The 21,426-nt window shown below is 41.5% G+C and overlaps 1 protein-coding gene across 5 annotated transcripts; it reads right to left on the reverse strand.

Annotated features, from left to right (window-relative positions):
* Positions 1-1,343: 1,343 nt before the first annotated feature.
* On the reverse strand, positions 1,344-17,172 carry LOC116082734 (zinc finger protein with KRAB and SCAN domains 3). Of its 5 annotated transcripts, none has more exons than XM_031359638.1 (6): positions 17,102-17,172; positions 10,551-11,027; positions 9,255-9,402; positions 8,904-8,965; positions 8,338-8,461; positions 1,344-3,088 (listed from the first exon to the last, which is right to left on the reverse strand). In XM_031359638.1, the coding sequence occupies exons 2-6, from the start codon at positions 10,965-10,967 to the stop codon at positions 2,181-2,183; spliced, it is 1,659 nt and encodes a 552-aa protein (XP_031215498.1). In that variant the 5' UTR covers positions 10,968-11,027; positions 17,102-17,172; the 3' UTR covers positions 1,344-2,180. The 5 variants fall into 5 exon arrangements, with proteins under 5 accessions (XP_031215498.1, XP_031215499.1, XP_031215500.1 ...); XM_031359639.1 differs by having other exon boundaries at positions 10,551-11,024; positions 17,102-17,164; XM_031359640.1 differs by having other exon boundaries at positions 10,551-11,024; positions 16,824-17,156.
* Positions 17,173-21,426: the final 4,254 nt, after the last annotated feature.

The raw sequence follows: 21,426 nt of genomic DNA on the forward strand, positions 1-21,426 counted from the left end.
CGTGTGTAGTCTGTTTGTCAAAGCCGAATCCCGTGCCCACCTGGCCAGAACCCATCGTCCCGCGGAATGAGGGACCCCGCAAGAAACCCCAGTCCGTGGCAGTCCAGTTAAGGAAAAGAAAAAAGATGGGCTGGAGAGATGAGTCAGTGATTAAGAGCACTGACTGCTCTTCCATAGGTCCTGAGTTCAATTCTCAGCAACCACATGGAGGCTTACAACCATCTGTAATAGGATCTGATGTCCTCTTCTGGTGTGTCTGAGGACAACAACAGTGTAGTCATATACATAAAATAAATACAATCTTAAAAAAAAAAGTCCTATCTTAAAAAAAAAAAATTCCTATCTTTAAAAAAAAAAAGTGACCTGAAGAGGGTCCAAGGGGAGTTACTGGGAGTGAACATAATTGCCATGTGTAATGGCATTGGTTACAGGTGATTTAGTCAACACATTCTGGATCCAAAAGCAAGCAATTTTTGTTTTAAATATTTTGTGTGAATTCATTGGCTTGCCAAAGTGTGGACTTAGCAGGGATAGGCTTTGTGCAGCTTATTATCAATACGTGTTATAGGTGAACCTTTGAGAAAAGTAGAACATTTAATGCCATGTTCCTGAAACTCTCTTTTAAAGGATGTTTAGATTTATTTATGAGTGTTTTGCTCCTATGTATATCTGTGCACCAAGTATCGGAAGAAGGTGTTGGATCCCCTGGAACTGGGTTACAGATGGTTTCAAGGCACTGTGTGGGTACTGAGAATTGAACATGGTTCATCTCCAAACACAAGCACTTTTAACTTCTGAGCCATCTCCCCAGCATTCCACTGAAGTGATTTTTCTTTTGTTTTTGTTTGCTTTCAGATAGAGTTTCTCTGTGTATCCAAGAATCTCCTGGAACTTGCTCTTGGAGTTCAGGTGAACCTCAAACTCATAAATCTGCCTGCCTCTGCTTCTCAAGTGCTGGGATTAAGTGAGACTACTGAAATACTCTAAAATAAAAGACTCAGAGCCAACCCAGAGCGTTTACATAGTTAATTCCCCAGCAGTATAGTAGGAGATAGACAAACATCTGCTGATAGACAGTTCTTCCACGGCAAGCTAGCAATGTCACTGCTTATGGAGTGTGACTTATGAAATCTCTCTCCTATGCTAAGCAGTGTGGAGCAAAGCACATCAAGAGACCAACTGCTGCTTACTCAGTAGTGAAGCCCCACACAAACCAGATCCTTTAGCAACTCTGCTGGATCATATGGACCGCCTTTGCACAGTGGTTTTGAAATAAGAAGAGGATGCAGGAGCTCTTGGTTGGACCCAAGATAACCATCCAAGTGAGAACCAAGAGGCTGAGCTTTAGACATTGATCACTTTATTCTGAAACTGGTTTTTACACTACATGAGTAGGAAAGTTTTTTTTTCTTTAAAGTTTTTCTTTTTTGTTCTCTCAAGAGTAACAAAATTAACAGGAAAAAAATATTAGTGGAATTCCATGGGTGGCACATTCACAATGACTTAATGCTAAGAAAGCTGTTTAAGGCACTCTCACAGAATTCCTAAATTAGGTAAAGAATTAAAGGATTCTAGCACAGTAACCTTACCTTCACCTCTGCCCTGCCAAGTTGGGGTACTTGGCCAAAAAACAAAAGCAAAGCAGTACTACATTGATTCAATCTAAAACATCATCTTTTTTTTTTTTTTAAAGATATACAAATGGCCTTGGTGAGAATTTCCAGATAATGGGTTTTCAGAGCTATGTAGGAAATCTCACCAGTATATTTAATAAATGTTTATTAGCACCTGTATACAAGGCACAAAGCAGGACATAAGAGTTCCAAGTCTGACCACATGTGACGGGCTCATTAGCCTAATGAAGGATCAGAGTAACACCCCCGAAACATAACCATTCCCTCAAGAGACATGAAGTGCAGGCCAAGGGAAGGCAATTTGATAGTCAGGAAGCCCATTTAATTCCAGTGGGTGAGAACTCTTGCAGACAACTCTTTCATGAAATAAGTTGTTTTTTTTTCTAGTCACCTTCTAGAATGTAGAAGATAAGCCTTAGCCAGATTCCTAATATCTGAGGATGTACATTATCAAATAGAGCCTCAGTCTATGACTTCTGTAGTCATTAAGAACTCCAGACTGAAAAAAACCAAAAAACCAAAAAACAAAAGAACTCCAGAGTAGCTTCAGTTCAATGACAGTTGAACACCAACTTCGGAATGTACAGCAGGGGTCACTGTGACAGAAGTTTTCTTCCCTGTGTGTCTTCTCTGATGTTGAATAAGGTATGAAGGTCGGGTGAAGCCTTTTCCACAGGTTTGGCACTCAAAGGGCTTCTCACCAGTGTGTACTTTTTGGTGTTCAATAAGGCTTGTAATCCTACTGAAACTTCTCTCACAATCATTGCACTGATAAGACACAGGAGTTTCAATATTTTCCCAATGGCTTTCCACCCTACTCTGACTTTCCCAGTAAGGCTCTGGAACAAAAAAATCTTTATCCCCAGTATGGGTCCTCTGATGTCTCAGGAGATGTGAGCTACGCCTGAAGGCTTTGGGACACATGTTGCACTGGTATGGCTTCTCCCCGGTGTGAATTCTGTGATGTTCAAGGAGGCTGCAGCTCTGAGTGAAGGTTTTCCCACAGTCATCACACTCGTAGGGCTTTTCCCCAGTGTGGGTTCTCTGGTGCTTGATGAGATCTGAGCTGTGACTGAAGGCCTTACCACATTCTTCACACTCATATGGCTTCTCACCAGTGTGAACTCTCTGATGAATAATGAGAGCTGAGCTTCCAATGAAGGCTTTGCCACACTCCTCACATTCATAGGGTTTCAATCCAGTGTGGATTCTTTTGTGTTTACTTAGGCCTGAACTCTGAGCAAAGCTCTTCCCACATTCACGGCAATAGAACCGCCTGTTTCCTGTGGTGTTCTTCTGTGTTGTCTGTAACTTGCCTTCCTGCTCACTGGCTTCTGCACCTGTAGCAGTCTGGACAGTGTCTTCACCCAGGAAGCACACTGTCTGCTCAGGCTTTTGTTCCCTGTATTCTTCAGCTCGAGGCAAGTCCCTAACCTTAGTCTGCATGTCCTGATCTGAAACACAAATGCCAATAATTGTTAATTATGCTTTGCATAGGAGCACTGTAATGAGTAGCATAGAGACAATAATCACAAAGGTCTATATGTTCAGCAAGGTTAAACATTTAAGTGCAGAAATTAGGATGAAACAAAAAGGAGGATAACAGAAAAGCTACTGAGGCATGAAGGCAGGAATGGGGTTGTTGGAAGAAGGGCATAACCAGGAATAGTGGGAGTGGAGAGAAAGGCAGTGGAGGAACTAAGGATTCCTGTGGATACACAGTGGAGGTTGTAGGGGAACCCCAAAGGTGTAATAATAGGAAGGCAGCAAAGACATGTAGCTAAGATTAAATACTTCACTTTCTCTGCTGGAAAGAAATAGAGCTAAGCCCTTCAGAGGCCAGAACATCATTAGTGAGTCATAGGTCTTGAATACTGAACTACAAGATTTGGAGCTACACTGCTGGACTTTGGCTTTGCTTAAATGGGATTGTTTTTATGCCCCAGTGCTTTCCTTTTAGAATAAATCATTTGACTTGTTCTTTTTTTTTGTTTTGTTTTTAAAAGGTTTATTTATTTATTATGCATACAGTGTTCTGCCTGCATGTATGCCTGCTGGCCAGAAGGGGACACTAGACCTCATTACAGATGGTTATAAGCCACCATGTGGTTGATGGGAATTGAACTCAGGACCTCTGTAAGAGCAGCCAGTGTGCTTGACTTCTGAGCCATCTCTCTAGCCCATGACTTGTTCTTAATTTCACAGAAACCATAAGTTAAAGGGATTCTGAATTTTAAAGTGTTGAGGTTTTCTTTTTAAAAGATTTTGCAATTTATAAAATTATACTGTTTTATGCTGGTCTTAGATATAAACAAGAAAGGAAAGGTTATGGTTTAATAATGGATGTATTTGACAAGGGTCAACTAACTTGTGCTAGTGACTTTTTGTCAATCTGACACAAACTATAACGGTATCTCAACTGAAGAACTACATCCATCTGATTGGTCTGTGGCAACTCTGTGGGGCATTTTCTTGTTTAATCACTGGGAGGACCCAGCATATTATCAGTGGTGCCATCTTTGGGCAGGTAGTCCTGATTGTAGAAGAAAGTAAGTAAGTGTCTTAGTTAGGATTTTACTTCTGTGAACAGACACCATGACCAAGGGAGCTCCTATAAGGACAACATTTAATTGAGGCTGGCTTACAGGTTCAGAGGTTCAGTCCATTATCAAGTCCGGAACATGGCAGCATCCAGGCAGGCATGGTGTAGGAGGAGCTGAGAGTTCTACACGTTCATCTGAAGGCTGCTAGCAGAATACTGGCTTCTAGGGAGCTAGGATAAGGGTCTGAAAGCCCACACCCACAGTGACACACCTACTCTAACAGGGCCACACCTTCTAATAGTGCCACTCCCTGGGCCAAGCATAAACAAACCATCCCAGGGAGTAAGCCAGTTAGCATTTCTCAAAGGTCTCTGCTTCAGTCCATGCCCTCAGGTTCCTGTTTGAGTTCCTGCTTGGACTAGATAAAAATAAACCCTTTACTCCCTCAAGGAGTCGTAGTACTTGGGTCATATAGTATTTATTACAGCAACAGAAAAGAAACTAGAACAGATGCGAGAAAGACTGAACACAGGAAGCAACAGAAAACATGGCAAGTGATAAAGATTGTACTGGTTGGTTTTGTGACAACTTGATACAAGCTAAAGTCATCAGAGGAAACAGCCTCAGTTGAGGACATGCCTCCAGGAGATCCAGCTATATGACATTTTCTCAATTAGTGATCAATTGGGGAGGGCCCAGCCCATTGTGGGTGGTTCTATCCCTGGACTGACAGTCCTGGGTTCTATAAGAAAGTAGGCTGAGCAAGCTGAGCAAGCCAGGGGAAGCAAGCCTGAGTAAGTCCCATTTGTCCATGGCTTTTGTATTAGCTCTTGCCTCCAGGATCTTACGCTGCTTGAGTTCCTGTCCTGACTTTCTTCAGTGATGAACAGCAATGTGGAAGTGTAAGCTGAGTAAGCCCTTCCCTCCCCAACTTGCTTTTTGGTCATGGTGTTTTGTTGCAGCAATAGAAACCCAAAGACAAGTTGGTAGTAGGATTGTAGGGTATTGCTATGACAGACCTGACCATGATTTTGGGAGGACTGTGGAAGAATTTTGAGTTAGAAAAGCCACTTAGTGTTGAGAGCTCAGTGTATCCAGTTGGCTATTTTGAATTAAGATTCTGTTAGTCTGGTCAGCTGGGGTTTAAGAGTCAGCCACAATTAAAAGGAGACCAGCACCATGGAAGTGAAACCTTTGCTTTCCTGGGACAACTTAGCTTAGTGAAACTTAGCTCCTGGGTAGCTGGAGCTAAGAAATTAGTGGTGATTAAGAAGAGACCAGCATCCCTGAGGTGAAATCTTCTGGGAAGTGTTTTCTGAGAATCAGCACTTAGAAGGTATGCTCCAGAGGCGGTCAAGATTGTACTTATTGCTAGCAGCTAGACTTGGTAATCTGTAAGGTCATCCAGGTGGTCCTGGTTTTGAAGACATGAAGGGGTCATGGAGAGCAGCCTGAGGCTTGACACTGTGAGAGGCCAGGAAAGGCCATTGGTGAAGATGCAGGATTGAAGGGGCCATGCAAAGAATTTGAAGCTTGGCACCATGAAGAGAGCCTATCAGGGGCTTTTTGAGAAAGTACAGCCTAGCTGAAACAGAAGAACCTAGTATTTTGGATATGTCAGTACCATGGAATGGTCACCAAGAAAGCAGCAACAGTAGAATGGAGCCAGCTAGAGCTAGAAGATAAGCAGGGTGTGATGTAAAGAGTAGAACCACAGAAGTGACTCAAGCCCTTTGGAGAATCCCAGAAGACTGAGTGAATCCCAGATAATTGGACATTGAATTATTTATACTGTTGGTTTGGTTTTGCTTGGTGCAAATGGTTTCTGTCCCCTGGTTCTTCCTTCTTGGAGGTATTTCATTTAATTTTGTTTTTTTGTTTTGTTTTGTTTTGTTTTGTTTTGTTGTTTTTTGAGACAGTGTTTCTCTGTGTAGCCCTGGCTGTCCTGGTACTCACTCTGTAGACCAAGCTGGCCTCGAACTCAGAAACCTGCTTGCCTCTGCCTCCCAAGTGCTGGGATTAAAGGCGTGCGCCACCACCTCCCGGCTAATTTTAATTTTTATTGGTGTCCACAGCTATGACTTTGGACTTTTATTTTTTAAAGATTTATTTATGTATATGAATGCTCTATCTGCAAGTACACCTGCATTCCAGAAGAGGGCATCAGATCACATTATAGATGTTGTGAGCCACCATGTGGTTGCTGGGAATTGAACTCAGGACCTCTGGAAAAGCAACCAGTGCTCTTAACTGCTGAGCCATCTATCACTCTAGTCCCAGGGACTTTTAATTTAATGTGTTTGAATTTGTAAAGACTGGAATTTTTAAAGTTATTCATGAATGTGGAGATTTAAATATGCTTTGCCCAGGGAGTGGGACTATTTGGAGGTGTGGCCTTGTTGGAGTAGAGGTGGCCTTTTGGGAGGAAAAGGATGTGGGCTTTGAGACCCTCCTTCTAACTATGTGAGAGCCAGGCATCTTCTAGCAGCCTTCAGATGACGAGCTAGAACTTTCAGCTTCTCCTGCACCATGCCTGCTGATGTGCTCCACCTTGATGTTAATGGACTGAACCTCTGAAGCTGTAAGCCAGCCCCAATTAAATGTTGTCTTTATTAGAGTTGCCTTGGTCCTTGTGTCTGTTTAAAGCAGTAAAGCCCTAACCAAGACAATGATTTTAATGTTATATCTTGGGAATGAATAAGAAAGGAAGGGTTGTAGCTTAATAGTGATATGTTTGTATGTCATCAGAGAGGAAGGAGCCTCAGTTGAGGAAATGCTTCCATGAGATCCAGCTGTAAGGCATTTTCCCTTTTTGTGATTGTTGGGGGACTGCCCAGTCTATTGTGGGTGGTACCATCCCTGGGCTGGTGGTCCAGTTCTACAAGAAAGCAGGCTGAGCAAGCCATGGAAAGCAAGCCAGTAAGCAGGACTCCCTAACTTCAAGCCCTCCATAGCTTCTGCACCAGTTCCTGCCTCCAGGATCTTGTTCTATTTGAGTTCCTGTCCTGACTTCCTTCAGTGATGAACAGCAATGTAGATGTGTAAGCTGAATAGACTCTTTCCTCCTAACTTGCTTTTTGGTAATGGTGTGTTGTTGCAGGAATAGAAACTCTAACTAGGACAAAGACAAAAGTAGTTATGGTAAACTGTGCTCTGGCAGTGGCAGGCACACCAGAACAGATCATCAGTTCTCTGAGAAAAACTGGAGGCCCTACCATGCCACCAAGTATGTGACATTTGACAAGTTTTGTAACCTTCTGTGTCCTTGCCTTTAGGCTTAGGGCTGGTGTCTAATGTGGCTTCTAACCATGATTCCACAACCCATTTCTTGTGGAGAGGCTCCTCAGTCTTTTTACTAGTCATGGATAGGAACAGGGAGGAAAAGGAAATTTTTTTTTTTTTTTTTTGCAGTTCATTGAAGCCATGATTTCATGCATGCTCAGCAAGTGTGCTGTCCCTGTGAGATCTGCACCCTTCAGTGCTCAGTATTCCCTGAGCATCTCCGCTGAGCCAGAACAATACAGGGGACTCTATGCTTTACCCCATTCACTGTCACTGCAACACACAGAATGTATGCTACTGGTTCTTGCCAACTTGACACAAACCTAGACTTATCTGGGAAGAAGGAATCTTAATTGAGAAGATTCCTCTATTAGACTGGCCTGTAGACAAGTGGGGACATTTCCTTGATAAACTGTCAATGTAGGAAGACCTAGCTTATTGTGGCAGTGCCAGTCCTGAGCAGGTACCCCCGGAATACACAAGAAAACAGACTGACTAGGCCACGAGGAGCCAGCCAGTAAGCAGTGCTCTTCTGTAGCTTTTGTTTCGACCTCCAGGCTCCTGCCTGGAGTTCCTGTCTTGACTTCTTTTGATGGTAGGCTGTGATGTGGAACTGTTAAGTGAAATAAACCCTTTCTTCTCCAAGTTGCTTTTGGTTATAGTGTTTTGTCATAGCAATAGAAACCCTAACTAAGACAAAGGACAAAGAACCACAATTACAAGCAGTAAGGAGCTAGTCAATAACAGTGTTTCAAAGTGTGTTTATAATTTCAGACATAATGAACTCAATAGCTTCTAACAGCCTAACAGGGGAAATAGGTTCTATTATATAAAAGATAGCAAGAAGCTGAGAAGAAATTAGTACTCATCAGTCTTACCCAGGGAAACCAGGCTGCCAGCGTTTTCCTGCATCTCATCTTTGTAGAGGTTCAAATGAGATGAACTCTGCTCTGCCCATCTGGGGGAAAGGACTGGGGCTACATCTTCCATTTTCAGCAACCCCTAAAAGAATAAAATCCCACCAAAGAGATGGAATATGGAATATCTGGGTTGCAAGCACACAGCCTTTCTATCCCACCCCCAAATGGTGAGACCTCAAGAATGTTGTGCAAGGGTCAAGAGAGATGGCTCAGTAGTTAATAGCACTGTCCGTTCTTTCAGAGGACCTGGGTTCAATTTCCAGCACCCACATGGCAGTTCATAACTGTCTGTAACTGCAGTTCCAAGGAATCTGATACCCTCATACCAATGCACATAAAATAACATTAAATAATTTTTTTAAAATGCTACTCGAAGTTAAACAGTAAACAAACCTTGAGATGGATAAGGAAATTCACATCCCAACCAGGAACTGGGTGGAGAATTGAGGATAGGGATAGAGATAAGTGTGGAGATGCACACTACTAGTAAAGAATGTTGAGGAGGGGGAACAGCTCTAACTCACCTGCAGCTCTGATGTGAGCCTAGTAGCTGTCACTCCATCTTCTCCACAGTGCCCCTGGGTGACTATGACAAAAAGAAGCTCTGGGTGAGATTCACACTAGCATCAGCCTTCTTGTATTGTAAAACCCAGGTTTAAAAACTTGACTAATAAATTTATGCAAAACAAGTTTATAAAATGTTTTCCTTTCTAAATACTAGACTGCTACCAGATGCAAAGATGTTCTCTGAAGATATGCAAAAGCACTTTATTAGTTTGTGTGAAGTCCTGGATTCACCACATGCACCACTACAAGAAGGGGAAAAAACAACAAACAAACAAACCAAAATACCCATAAAGCCTAGTAATACTAACCTCTGACTTCTGAGGGCAGGGATCTCAAAGACGCCTGCTTAAGCAGAGGCTCCATGGGCTCCATCTGGCTACTTTCTGAGCCCTGAGCTGATGTGAACAGTACTGCCTTGGAGCAAAGGAGTTCCTGCCCATCGTCGTCATCTGGAACCTAGAAGTCATTCATTTATTTTTATTTTCCATCTATTTATTAGACATTTTCAAAGTACTTCCTATCAGCTTGGCACTGTATCCAAATTCTACAAATATGTACTCATTTAATACAAACAATTCCTCCATAAGGGTACAACTTATCTAAAATCATGCTACTAAATGGCAAAGCTAAGATGGGAGGTTAGGCAAGTATTTCCACAGCTCATTTAATGCTTATTATACACTATAGATTTATGACCCACTCTAGGAAAATGGTGATCTAAGTCCATCATCTGCACATATCTTAGAAGACTGAGGATGGTATTTCTAGCTTAGTCTACAGAGCGAGGGAAACCACTCACTAAGGCATGGCCTGTCCTGCCTCTAGACCACTAAGCCACAGTTTCTAAGTTCTTTTCCCTTCTGCTCAGCCTTTCCAAATCTTTTATACAGCATAAAAGTCCAGAGAATTGTGGCGACTTTTTACTGTTACACAAGTCAGGAAGGAAATAACTTCCAAGTGTAGAACCTTGGTCTTGGTCACTGCATAGAAGGCCATGAGTTCTCCCATACAAAAACACTAGGGAATTACAAGAGAAAATTGTCTGCTAAAACAGATCAGAGATGGATGTTAAACCTGGCTCGTTTTCTACCAGAGGTTTAAACAAGGGACCCATAAATTTGGATAGGAAAAAAACAAAACCCCAAACTCAAAAATAACCCCTTTAGATTCTAGGTTCTAAGAAAACTGTAAATTCCCCTCTACTGTTAGCCGTAACTACCAAGGTGCCTGACATAAACACCACAGTACTGCAGATGTTGTTTCATGTGACAAACCAATAAAGGACCTACAAAGTCGTTTGTGCCTATTGCCACTGCTCAAACCAGTCCTGTGTCTTACTCAACACACGAGTAAGAAGTACACATGTAACCTTTCACCGCTCTGCCGGACACATGCTGCCCCAGCCTCACTAGGACTGAGTTCTTCCACAATCCTTTCCTTTTTCCTTTATGCGATTAACTACTCTGAGGGGCCCAGGTCAGTTCGCTGGTTACCTCAGGTTCCCAGCATAGACAGACTTTGCGGGCCCTAAGCAATGCCTCCCTTGGATCTTGCTTGAGGTTTCTGAAAGGCACGGGACGTGGGTCTAAACCTGTTCCTTCTACCTGTGGAGGTGTCTCATCCAGCTGCCTGTCCAAGTACTCCAGCAGCGCCACCACCTCCTCCCCGCTGTCGGGGTGCTGCTCTCGCACCCAGGCCTGCAGCTCCCCTGGCAGGATGGTCAGGAACTGCTCCAGCACCAGCAGCTCCAGGATCTGCTCCTTGCTGTGCATGTCTGGCCGCAGCCACTGTCTGCAGAGCTCGCGGAGCCGGCTCAGCGCCTGCCGGGGCCCGGCTGCCTCTGGGTAGCGGAAAGCGCGGAAACGCTGGCGGGAGCGGTCGGGCCCAGGACTGCCCAGCCAACTGGCCTCCTCTGCCAAGGGAGAGGCTTCTTCTTGTTCCACCTTTATGACCAGGAGCTCCATCTGGTCCTCTGCAGAGTGTGAGTCCAGGGTTGTGCTTTCCCTTGATTCTCTAGCCATCCCGAACCAAGCAGTTCTCCCGTTTACTGTAGTTGTGAGTTGTATTTCTGTAAAAGACTACTGAGAGGTGGAAATAACTATAAGCCACTATAGTTGCAAATGCTCCCCTCCTCCTAGGCCCAGGACCCCAAGGAAACTGCCAAGGAGCAGCTGAGGAGATCCCCACGTTCAAATGTCTCTGTACCATCTTGGGGGATTTAGAATCATATGTGACTGTGGGTGGCATCATTCCGTGGATTCCGGTCCCAGTCAAGGAGATAGCAAGTGGGGCAGTAGCGAACCTCTCTGCTTCCTCACTAGACAGAATATGAGTTTATGCTTCTATGTTGGATTGTACCCTCAAACGGCCAACCAAAATAAACTTGTTCTTTGTCTGCTTCTTTTGATATTTTGTCATTGCAACAAGAAAGTAACTACTGTAACTAGTCCAGAGCAGAGGCCACTGCTGTGATAAACGTGACCCCGTGTTTCTTACAACTATAGATTGGTTTGTGGAGAGAAGAGTTTGCAGCTGTAGGGTACGACCCTATGGATACAAGTAAAGCTTAACAGGCCATTCTGGTGGGAGTTTGGAATTCCAGAATGCCAGAAATAAGTGAGCAGTGGAGGCCTAGCTGGTAAAATCTGTTTATGTTTACATCCCGGCAAAGTATCTGGCTGCATTCTGTCCTTGCTAAGAGAACTTCAGAGTCAATTAAAAAAAATGGAGTAATTTAGCAGAAGAAATTCCAAACAGGAGAGAGCATTCAGGCTGTGCCATGACTAGTGTTCACTGCTCTTATTCAAATCCACAGGGAGACACCAAAAGTAAATGAAAAATGTGGTTTGCTTAGGAAAAGAATGTGCACTAGTGTAAAGTAACAATGAGGTGCATGCAGACTTAAGCTTGTCAAGCTAGCATCATAAACAGAAATCTTGTGTTCTGCATCTAGAAAATAGGAAAAGTTCCATGAGGGCAAGGTCCTATTTATTCAGTTGGCTACGCTTCAAGGCCAAAGCCCTCCAGACTCCAACTCTAGTTTTCTGCCAAGGTTTCAATAGAGATGTATACCATACACCTTGGTAGCCAAAAAACCTTCTTTCAGTTCCTACGTTCCATGGCTGCTCAGGTAACCAGGCCGAAGTTACTGTTTTTATTTCATCCCTGGGTTATGGACCTTTTTCCTTCTGTTGCCTCCTTATTTTCTCGTCAATGCCCTCCTTCAGTCTGATTAGGTATGTAGACTCCCAAGCTAGGATTCCTGGTCTCAATTCTGGTTCGACTCAAGCCAAATGGGTAACTTTGGTAAATCACACATCTCTGTGCCCTGATTTCCTCATGTTAGCAGGTTAGGGACAACAGAAATGTTGTGAGCACTGTGAACAATGGTTAGCATGTGGAGAGTAGTATATTATTATCAACCAATAAAGTAGTGCATTAACATCACAGTAGTTTACTGGCCTTTCTCCTCCTAAGTAAGAATGGGATTCTTACTTATTCTGGCATTATGTTCTTGACCCCCCACCCCATATTCTTGAGTCCCTTGCAAGATTTTATGTAGTTCCTATTTCTTAGATAAGGACTCTTGAACCCTATCTTGAGTTGCTGCCCAGATATTTCTAAGTGGAAATTTTACAAACAAACCTAAGTCAATATGCTTCAAACAAAGCTAATTCTCTTGCTCTCTCACACTTTCCCATTGCAGCATTCTCTACATGCAGCAGCTCTACCCGTAGGCATCCTCATAATCTTGTAACTGCCTCTTCTCAGTTTCAACATGGATCATTTACTCCAATCTGTTCTACCCTGCAATGTCTCTCTATCCTCACAGCTATTAGCAATATTTTTTTTTCCAGCAGAGTAAACACACAGGAATGCTTTCCCTACCCTATTTTCCCAAGCTTCAATCAGACAGTGATCTAAAATTCCTAACCAGGGCATGTGTAAACATACAACCCCCTGCTGGAACTTTGGGAAATGTCAAATAAAACTTGTCAGCCAGGCTTGATGGAGGATACTTATAATCCCAGCCACTCATCAGGCAGAGACAGGAGTACAGCTGCATGTTCAATGCCAGCCTGGTCTACATAGCGAAATCTAGGGCAATTCAGGCCCTATATATACTAAAACAATCTTTCTAAAAAAATAGTCTATCTCACTGGATTGTGAATTTCTTGAAAACAGCTGTCCTCACCTTGTTTTCCTATTTCTCAGGTATTAATATATAGTAGAAAGAGAATAATTACTGTGTAAGAGAAAAGACTAAATAAATGCAAATGCCTTTTTACTAAAATTCATTCCAAGGCGATTTTTCTCAAATTCAGGCATTTAAGTGAGGTTACCTCTATGGTATAAAAAAGAGGGGACTACCAGAATGGTATCAGAATGGTTAGCAGCCCTCCTGGTCTCTGCCCACTAGGTGACAATAGCACCTCCAGTTGCTAAATGTGACCTTGGGTACTATAAACCACTATTTCAAAAGTCCAAATGTAGAGGCTAGGACTACAGCTTAGTCAGTAAAGTACCTGCTACACAAGCTTGAGGACCTGAGTTCAGATCCTCAGCAATTGTGTAAAATTGTGGCAAGCATCTGTAATTCCAACCTTGGGGATGTAGAGATGAGAGGATCCCTAGAGTTTGTTAACCAACTCTTACCCAACTAGTGAGCTCTAGGTACAGTGAGAGAGCCTGTCTCCAAAACATAAGTAATTAAATAAAAATAAAGGTGGAAAGCAATAGAAGAAGACATTCAATACCGATCTCTGGCTTCCATGTTCACACATGTGTGCATGTACCAGTATACATACATGCACAAACATCAGAACACAAACATACACCATATACAAATGTTTTACACACGAATATAAAACTTCAAAACTGGAAAACTGGCTGATACATCTCAGTGTTATAAGCTTATAGAAAACTTAGAGCAGGTAAGAAGTTAAGGACAAAGACTGCCTTCAGAGGACACAGACAGGCAAGCTTATTTCCATGGTTGGACAATGGACAGGTGATGGATAGGCAGATGTACTGGAGATCTCTGACCCATACAAAATGAGTAAAGGAAGCACCCTCACTTTCTTTCACTGTGTAACCTCAAAAGCTGTAAGTGTTAAATGGGCATTCAGTAGTTGCCCAATATGCCTCACAGGGAGCTAAAGTTGGCATCATGCATGACAGAGAAGGCTGGTTGAGAATCCCATCTGAGTTAGAACATGGCCACTATAATAAGACAACATTTACAAATGTCCTTTCCCTATCATTATCAGATGTATGACCCTGGAAATGTCACATATTAACTAGTCAGTGCCTCAGTTTTTCACAGCTTCCCAGAAGCTGAGAATCCGAGGCACCTTAAAAGGGACAGAAGATCTGATTCCTTTGAATCAGAAGGATTCAAGCTAGATTTTAAACTAGGACTGACTGCAAAGTTCTGTGGGTACACTGAAATGGCAGTATATCCCTCTTTACACAGTGAGATGAGATCAGAACAGGCAAGCTAGAATTACTAAGGGAAAGACAGTTCCAAGTCTATGCCCACTTGAATTTCTATTTCTCACTCCAATTTTCTACGATTTATGGGATAACATAGGTGACAGAAGTTCAGTAAACTTGATTCATTAATTTTGTTTTTTCTTTTTCCTCTTGGCAATCTTCCTGCCTCACCTCCCAAGAGTTGAAAGTACTGTTGTGAACCATCACACGTGGGTGAGGATTAAATCAACTCTTACAAAGAATTAGAAAATATTTCCTAGTTAGCTGTCACAGAGATCTGAAATAATATAATTTTATTCAAATAAGTAAACCTAAATTTAATCAAGCCTCTATATCCATGAACTCATGTACAGGTAAAAACACAAGAACATATTAAAAGTATTAAAGTTATTCTATGAAACAGAACCACTGGGAAGCCTCCTAATAGTTGTATAGCCAAGGTGAATTGAACTAGCCTCTGGGGGTGGGTCACAGGCCTCAGTATCTGAGAACTTACTGTGTGATCCAAAATGCCAAGTTTGAGAATTAAGAAGCTAAAGATAAGATTTTTTTTCCAAAAGTGTCAGTAGAATAAAAGCAGCTGATGTGAGAATACTGAAAACCCAAGTTCTCCCACAAATAAATGTTACTTTTAAAGAGGAAAGCAAAAGGAAGGTGGACTAATGTGGATTACAAGGGACAACGGTTCTATGCATGCTATGTAGTTTAAACACAGTATGCTTTAACTGTGAAAGACACTTACGGGCCAATCAGGAAAGCACGAATACAATATTAAGGAATTACTGTCAATTCTGTAAGTGATAGTATGTCTAACTTAAAGTTCCTACTTTATAACACACTGCTGTGCCTGCAGATGAAGGGATCTGTTGTCTTGGACTCTAGTTTGCTGTAAAAAGAATAAAAGGAAGGAAGGGAAGGAGAGCAGGAAAAGGGAGGAAAAGGGGGGGAGATGAGGACAAATGGAGGAACGGGCAGAACGGGGACAGGCTGGAAAAGCATGACTAGAGATGACTACAAGATTACGGCTGGATGATGGGCATTCACTATTGCAGGTGAGTTGAAGTTTCTCTCTGACTCACATTTAAGTCTTTACTAATGTAATTTTAAATAGCAAACAAAATTCTATCTTTTTTTTTTTTTCCTGAGTATAGTCCAAAGCATTTTGTTGGGGTCAAGGGAGGCAAGAGTAGAGTTGAGGCTGGATGGGGGTGGTGCTCTTGGGAGAGGCTGTAGGGAGAAAAACGAACACTGATACATTCTTAATAACCATTTCACGCACTCACGTTTCGTCAGCTCTCCTATCTGGAGTCTCACCAACTGGGCAGAGTACAAAGGTACAGGACCAGAAGGCTGGTTACCAACATGCCAAGAGTGTTTGCCAAATAAGTAAACCAAAGACAAGGTTTTTGTTTTTGTTTTTTTGTTAAGTTACAAACAGAGAAAAGAATGCTACAGGGATCCCTGAACACCCTGAGGAGGTTAAAGATCCAAATTCCTTAAGAAAAAAAAGGAAGATGAAAGGACTTTCAAAGACCACAAGAGGCATCAACTCAATGACAATGGTAAACTGTGTATGGTCAATATTAGCTTTAAAAACCTGTGAAAAGAACAAAGGGTATTAGTTGTGAACTCAGTTTCAGATCTAATTATCTCTAATCTACCACCAATCTACCTATCATCAGTTCTATCTATCAGCCATCCATGTGAGTCTCAAGCTTGTGAGGGTTCTTGCTGAGGGTCAGAAAGCTGGCAGGTTCGCAGCACCGAGCAAAACAGCAATGTCTGCTTACACCAGGGTCCTTATCCTTCTTCACTGTTAGATGCTCCTCCTGTTTCTCAAGCTTCTCCTCCCACTAAAAAAAAAGTAAAAATAATAGAAAAAAGGAATCCCCAGGATTTTAAAACTCTGTGAGTCTGAGCATCAAAGACACTACACAAACCACTTTTAGTCTTTGCTGTGGGATAGGCTCTTTTCCATAATGTTTTATTTCCCTCCTAAAATACAGAAGTCATCCATTACAAAGAGAACTGATAAATAGCACTAAAATTCAAAAGACAACAGCCAGTACCAAGGCTAATCAATGAAGAAAAAGTGCTGTCCTAGTTAGAAATAGCAACAGTAATAATAGCTATCTTTACACTGTGCAGATTACCCCGCGCCTGGTACTATTTTAAGCACCTTTGCACAAATGAAGCCATTTACTCCTCACAACAATCCAGTAAGTTAGGCGGTATCATTCTCCCCTAGAATAGCAAAAACACAGAAAGGTTAAGGGACTGGGAGAAGTCACAAAGTAGCAGAGACCAGATTCCATCAGGCAACCCGATTCCAAAGTTCTGGCTCTCTTCCAGTACCCCAGAATAAAGACCTTGGAACTGACCTTGTCTCCAGGAAAAGCAAAACTGTGACGTCTCCCATTTTCAAAGCTTAAGTACAAGACCCGAGAATCCCATCGCCAAACGCCCTGAGACTGACCAGACACCCGGAACCGGCCTGAGGCGAGGCGCCCGAGGCCCGGTCGGGCGCTCGGCCCCCGTGGTCGCCGAGTCTACGTTCCCGGCGCCACTAGGCCGCAGAGGAAGGTGTTTTGTCCCACCCCCACCACCCCCAAGCAGCGGGCCCCCGCGGGAGGACCTACAGGAGGGGACCCGAACCCACCCGCGAACGCAGCACCTCGTAGCACCCCGCAGTCACAAAAGTGTCGAAAGTCCGACCCCGGGGGGCGGGGCGCAGAGCACTTCCGGCTTCTCTAGGCACCGGCGACACTCTATGATTCGCCTTCCCCCCCCTTTCTCCCCCTCTTCGTGGTTGCTTCGTAAAACGACTTTTAAAAAATGAATTTTTTTTTTTTTAGTTGAAGTAGAAATACATCACTTTCTCTCCTCCCTTTACTTTCTCCAGTCTTTCCCCTCCTCTTCGTGGTTGCTTCGTAAAAAGGCTTTTTAAAAGAAAAACATTTTTTTAACTGAAACAGAATTACATCATTTTCCCTCCTCCCTTTCCTCCCACCAGTCTTTCCCCCTACCCTCTCACTCTCAAGCTGTTTTTATTACTGCTACATTTATGTGTGTGTTTGTGTATATATGTTGTATATATATGTATGTGCATGAACAAGTATATATATATATATACACACACACATATATATATATACATATATATACATATGTGTGTGTGTGTGTGTGTGTGTGTGTGTATTCCACTGGCTAAGTTGTTTTTCGTTGTTATTTGTGTGTATATGATTCAAGTTTTCAAGGCTGCATTGGACAACTAATAAGAGGGCACATCCCAGGGAGAGACTAATTCTCCATTTCCCAGCAGTCAATAGTTGCCAGTAGTTCTTTGGTTTGAGGTGGCACCCTGTGAAATTTTACCCCTTTCCATTGGCACTGATATTGTCTATTGATAGTGTGATTGTTTCAGTCTTGTGTATGCAGCCATTTCTTGGAGGCACTGTTTCAAGCTGACTTCCTAGGATTCTTACAATCCTTTTGTGCCTCCCCTTCCTCCATGTCCTCTGAGCCATAGATGCAGGAGACACGATGTAGATGTATCTGTTGGAGCTGGGATGCCTCCCCCCACGATCTATTGATCTCTGTACTGTATCCAGTTGGGTTTTTAGTGATGGTCTCTATTTGTTGTAACGAGAAGCATCTTGGGTCGGGCGATAGCTACATTATCCAGGAAAGATGGCTCTAGCGCCAAGAGAATTTCAAAACTTGATGTTTCCATGGACAACTAAGGGAAGACGGCAAAAGAACAAGTCCTTGTATAGCCTGCTTGGCATCTCTGTGATGTCAAGAAAAAGGAAAATTATATTTGCTGTATCATCACAAAGAAGTCCTAGGAAAATGCATAAGAAAATGTTTGTTTAGAAACTGGATGAAAAGAGAAAAGAAAAGTGAGGGGAATGTGTTTTTTAAAAATTTATTAATTGCACTTTCTAATTAAACTATTAATTATAAATATATAACAGTTTTAAGGACAATTCTGAATGACTTTTATAGAAAAAATCCAAGATAATTTAATCTTCAACTTATAATTAATGAATCTAGCAAAGCTACTAAAATTGATATTGATAGTTACATTTTTTATAACAAACACAAATAAGAAAATATCACCTAAAAAGATAATCATTTCAGTAGCAAGAAAATATAAAAGAGACCTCAACAGAAAGAAAAGGCTCTATCTATTAAGGATAGATAGATAGTTAGATAAATAGATAGTTAGTTAGCTAGATAGATAGTTGAGAGCCAGAGAAGTTGGCTCATTCCTATAACCCCAGAATGTGGGAAGCTGAGGAAGAAGAATTCCCTTCAAGTTACAGCTCCAAGTTCCAGGCCAGCTTGGAGTTCTGTATTATAGGGTGGGATCCATCCTCACAAAACAAAACAGCCCCACTCATGGTTGTGTAAGTGAACACAATTAAACCTAGTGGTTCACATGTTGTGGTGACCCCAGCCATAGAATTATTCTCATTGCTACTTCATAGCTGTAACTTTGATGTTATGAATCATAATATGAATATCTGATATGAAGTATATATGATATGTGAACCTGGTGAAAGAGGTCCCAAAGAGGTCATGACCCACAGGTTGAGAACCACTACTCTAGACAGTATTGCTTCTGTTTTTGTGTCTTAAGTACACGTGATTTTATGTATCTATATGAAATCTAGGAACTACAAATGAAAGCATGCAATATTTTTCTTTCTGAATGTGAATTCAGTTGCTTAGTGTGATTATCACGAATTATATTCACTTTCCTATAAATGATATAACTTTTTCTTTACAGTTGAAAAATTCTTTCTTTCTATCTATTATCTGTCACATTTTAAACCTATTTATATGTTGAATGGATGCTTAGTTTAGTTCTAGAACGTAACTATTGTGAATAGTGATGTAATAAACATTGATATGTCATTATCACTGTGTTATGTTTACCTGGAGTCATTTGGATCATGTTCAGCAGTGATATAACTGGATCATATGGTCCATCTAATGAAGATTTTCTCCCTTTCTAGGCTGTCTTTCTACTTGATTATTTCCTTTGCTGTACAGACACGTTTTAATTTCTTCCTTCCTTCCTTTATTTTATAAAGATTTATTATACACATGCACACACACTCACACACATACACACACATACACACACATATACATGTATACCATCACTGTCCTCAGACACACTAGAAGAGGTGGTTGTGAGCCACCATGTGATTGCTGAGACTTGAACTCAGGACCTCTCGAAAAGCAGTCAGTGCTCTCAATTTCTTTAGACACCATTTGTTAACTGTTGGCATTTATTTCCTGGAAGACTAGAGTCGTCTTGAGAAATTTCTTGTTCCTCGAAGCTTTTCTCCTACTTTTCCTTCTAAGAGTTTCAGCATGTCAGGTCTTCCAATAAGGTCTGATTCATTGAGAGTTGGTTTTTGTACAGGATCACAATCAGAATCTGTTTTCATTCTTTTAAATATTCAGTACTGAGATTACACACACATCACCCTGAAAACAGTTCTTTAGGAAAAATGATGAGCACCTGAATAGTGAAGCTCACTGTAATTTAGACTTTTTCTTTTTTAATTTCACTATTTTTTTTTTACATGTGTGAGTATTTTGCCTGCATGAACATCTGTCCACCATGTGAATGTGACTGGAGAAAGCCAGAAAAGAATAGTGGGTCTCCTGGAACTGGAGTTACAGGTGGCTGTGAGGTGCTGAAAATCAAACCCAGGGGTTAGACAAGAGTAGCAAATCTTCTTAGCTGCAGAGTCATCTCTCCATCCTCTATTTCTAGAAATTTCTAACTAGTAAATATAGAGGCTTAAGATGTGGTTTAGCCGGTAGAGTTCATCCTTCACATGTGCAGAGCCCTGGTTTCAGTTCTCAGTACCACAGAGTATGGTGACACTGTCTGTAATCCCAGCACTTGGGAGATACATGCAGAAATTTAAGATCATCTTTAGCCACACATTGAGTTTGAGGCCAGCCTAGGATATCAAAAAGAAAATCATATAAGTAAGTAGTTCAAGGTCACAAGGTCTGTCCGAGAAATCATGTGAAAATACTGTAGATTCGTATCAGGTATTTACATAATTAAACTGTTACTTTTTTCTTTTTTGCTTGTGATGTTGGAAAGGCTTTAAAATCTGTAACGTAGGACATGGCTTTTCCAGAATCTGCATTTGGTACCTGTGTTTATAATTTTGATTTATTTTTCTTAGATATGGTTTCCCAAATAGTATTTTTATTTTGTATTATAAAATTCATGAGAATGAGACACTTGTGTTCATGATTATTATATACAGCCCAAGAGCAGATATTTAGCACAAAACTTTATAAAACAGACTTTGAATAATAAAGTTTAAAAATCAACTAATAGCATAAACTTGTAATTTCCACATTTGGGAAGCAGAGGCAGGGGCATCAGGAGTTCAAGGTCGTCCTGGGCTGAATAGTGAGTTTAGGTCAGACTGAACTATATGACAGTCTGTTTCAAAAATACAAATACATCAGTTTAAGCTTTTGGCATGTGTTGTCTGCTCTCTTCTCTAGTTCTCCACTCACTAGTGATCTCCACTCACACTATTTTCATTAAGCTCTCTTACTGATCCTTCTGCTCATATTCTTACTTCCTTATAGTCTGTCTTCCAAAAAGATGCTACAATAATATTTCTGGGTAGGAATTTAATCATATTACCTAGATTCCTCTTTGGAGGATACAGGAAAAGTAAGTTTTTGGTGCTCTTTGCTGCACATTCAACTTTCTAGTCAATCAGAATTGCTCAGTTCTTTAGATGCATCAAGTATCTCAACACAATCTGGCAGACAACTTTCCCAAATAATATTTACTTAAGCATTTGAAGTATTGTTAAAGTACTTTTAGTACTGTTAAAGCACCATTAAAATTAATGATAGGGCTTTATCATTACCACTTCTTTTAATATTTTCAATCATATTGAGAGCTGTGGCTATTTAACTCAC

Source organism: Mastomys coucha, unplaced genomic scaffold, assembly GCF_008632895.1.
Source record: "Mastomys coucha isolate ucsf_1 unplaced genomic scaffold, UCSF_Mcou_1 pScaffold7, whole genome shotgun sequence".
Taxonomy (NCBI): domain Eukaryota; kingdom Metazoa; phylum Chordata; class Mammalia; order Rodentia; family Muridae; genus Mastomys; species Mastomys coucha.

Bases quoted from the DNA above. Each gene is read 5' to 3' on its own strand.
- LOC116082734 (XM_031359638.1), bottom strand. From the start codon at position 10,967: ATGGCTAGAGAATCAAGGGAAAGCACAACCCTGGACTCACACTCTGCA. The intron at 8,462-8,903 runs GTGAGTTAGAGC...TTATTCTTTTAG, and splicing joins GGCTCACATCAGAGCTGCAG to GGGTTGCTGAAAATGGAAGA. The intron at 3,089-8,337 runs GTAAGACTGATG...TTTGTGTTTCAG, and splicing joins TGGCAGCCTGGTTTCCCTGG to ATCAGGACATGCAGACTAAG.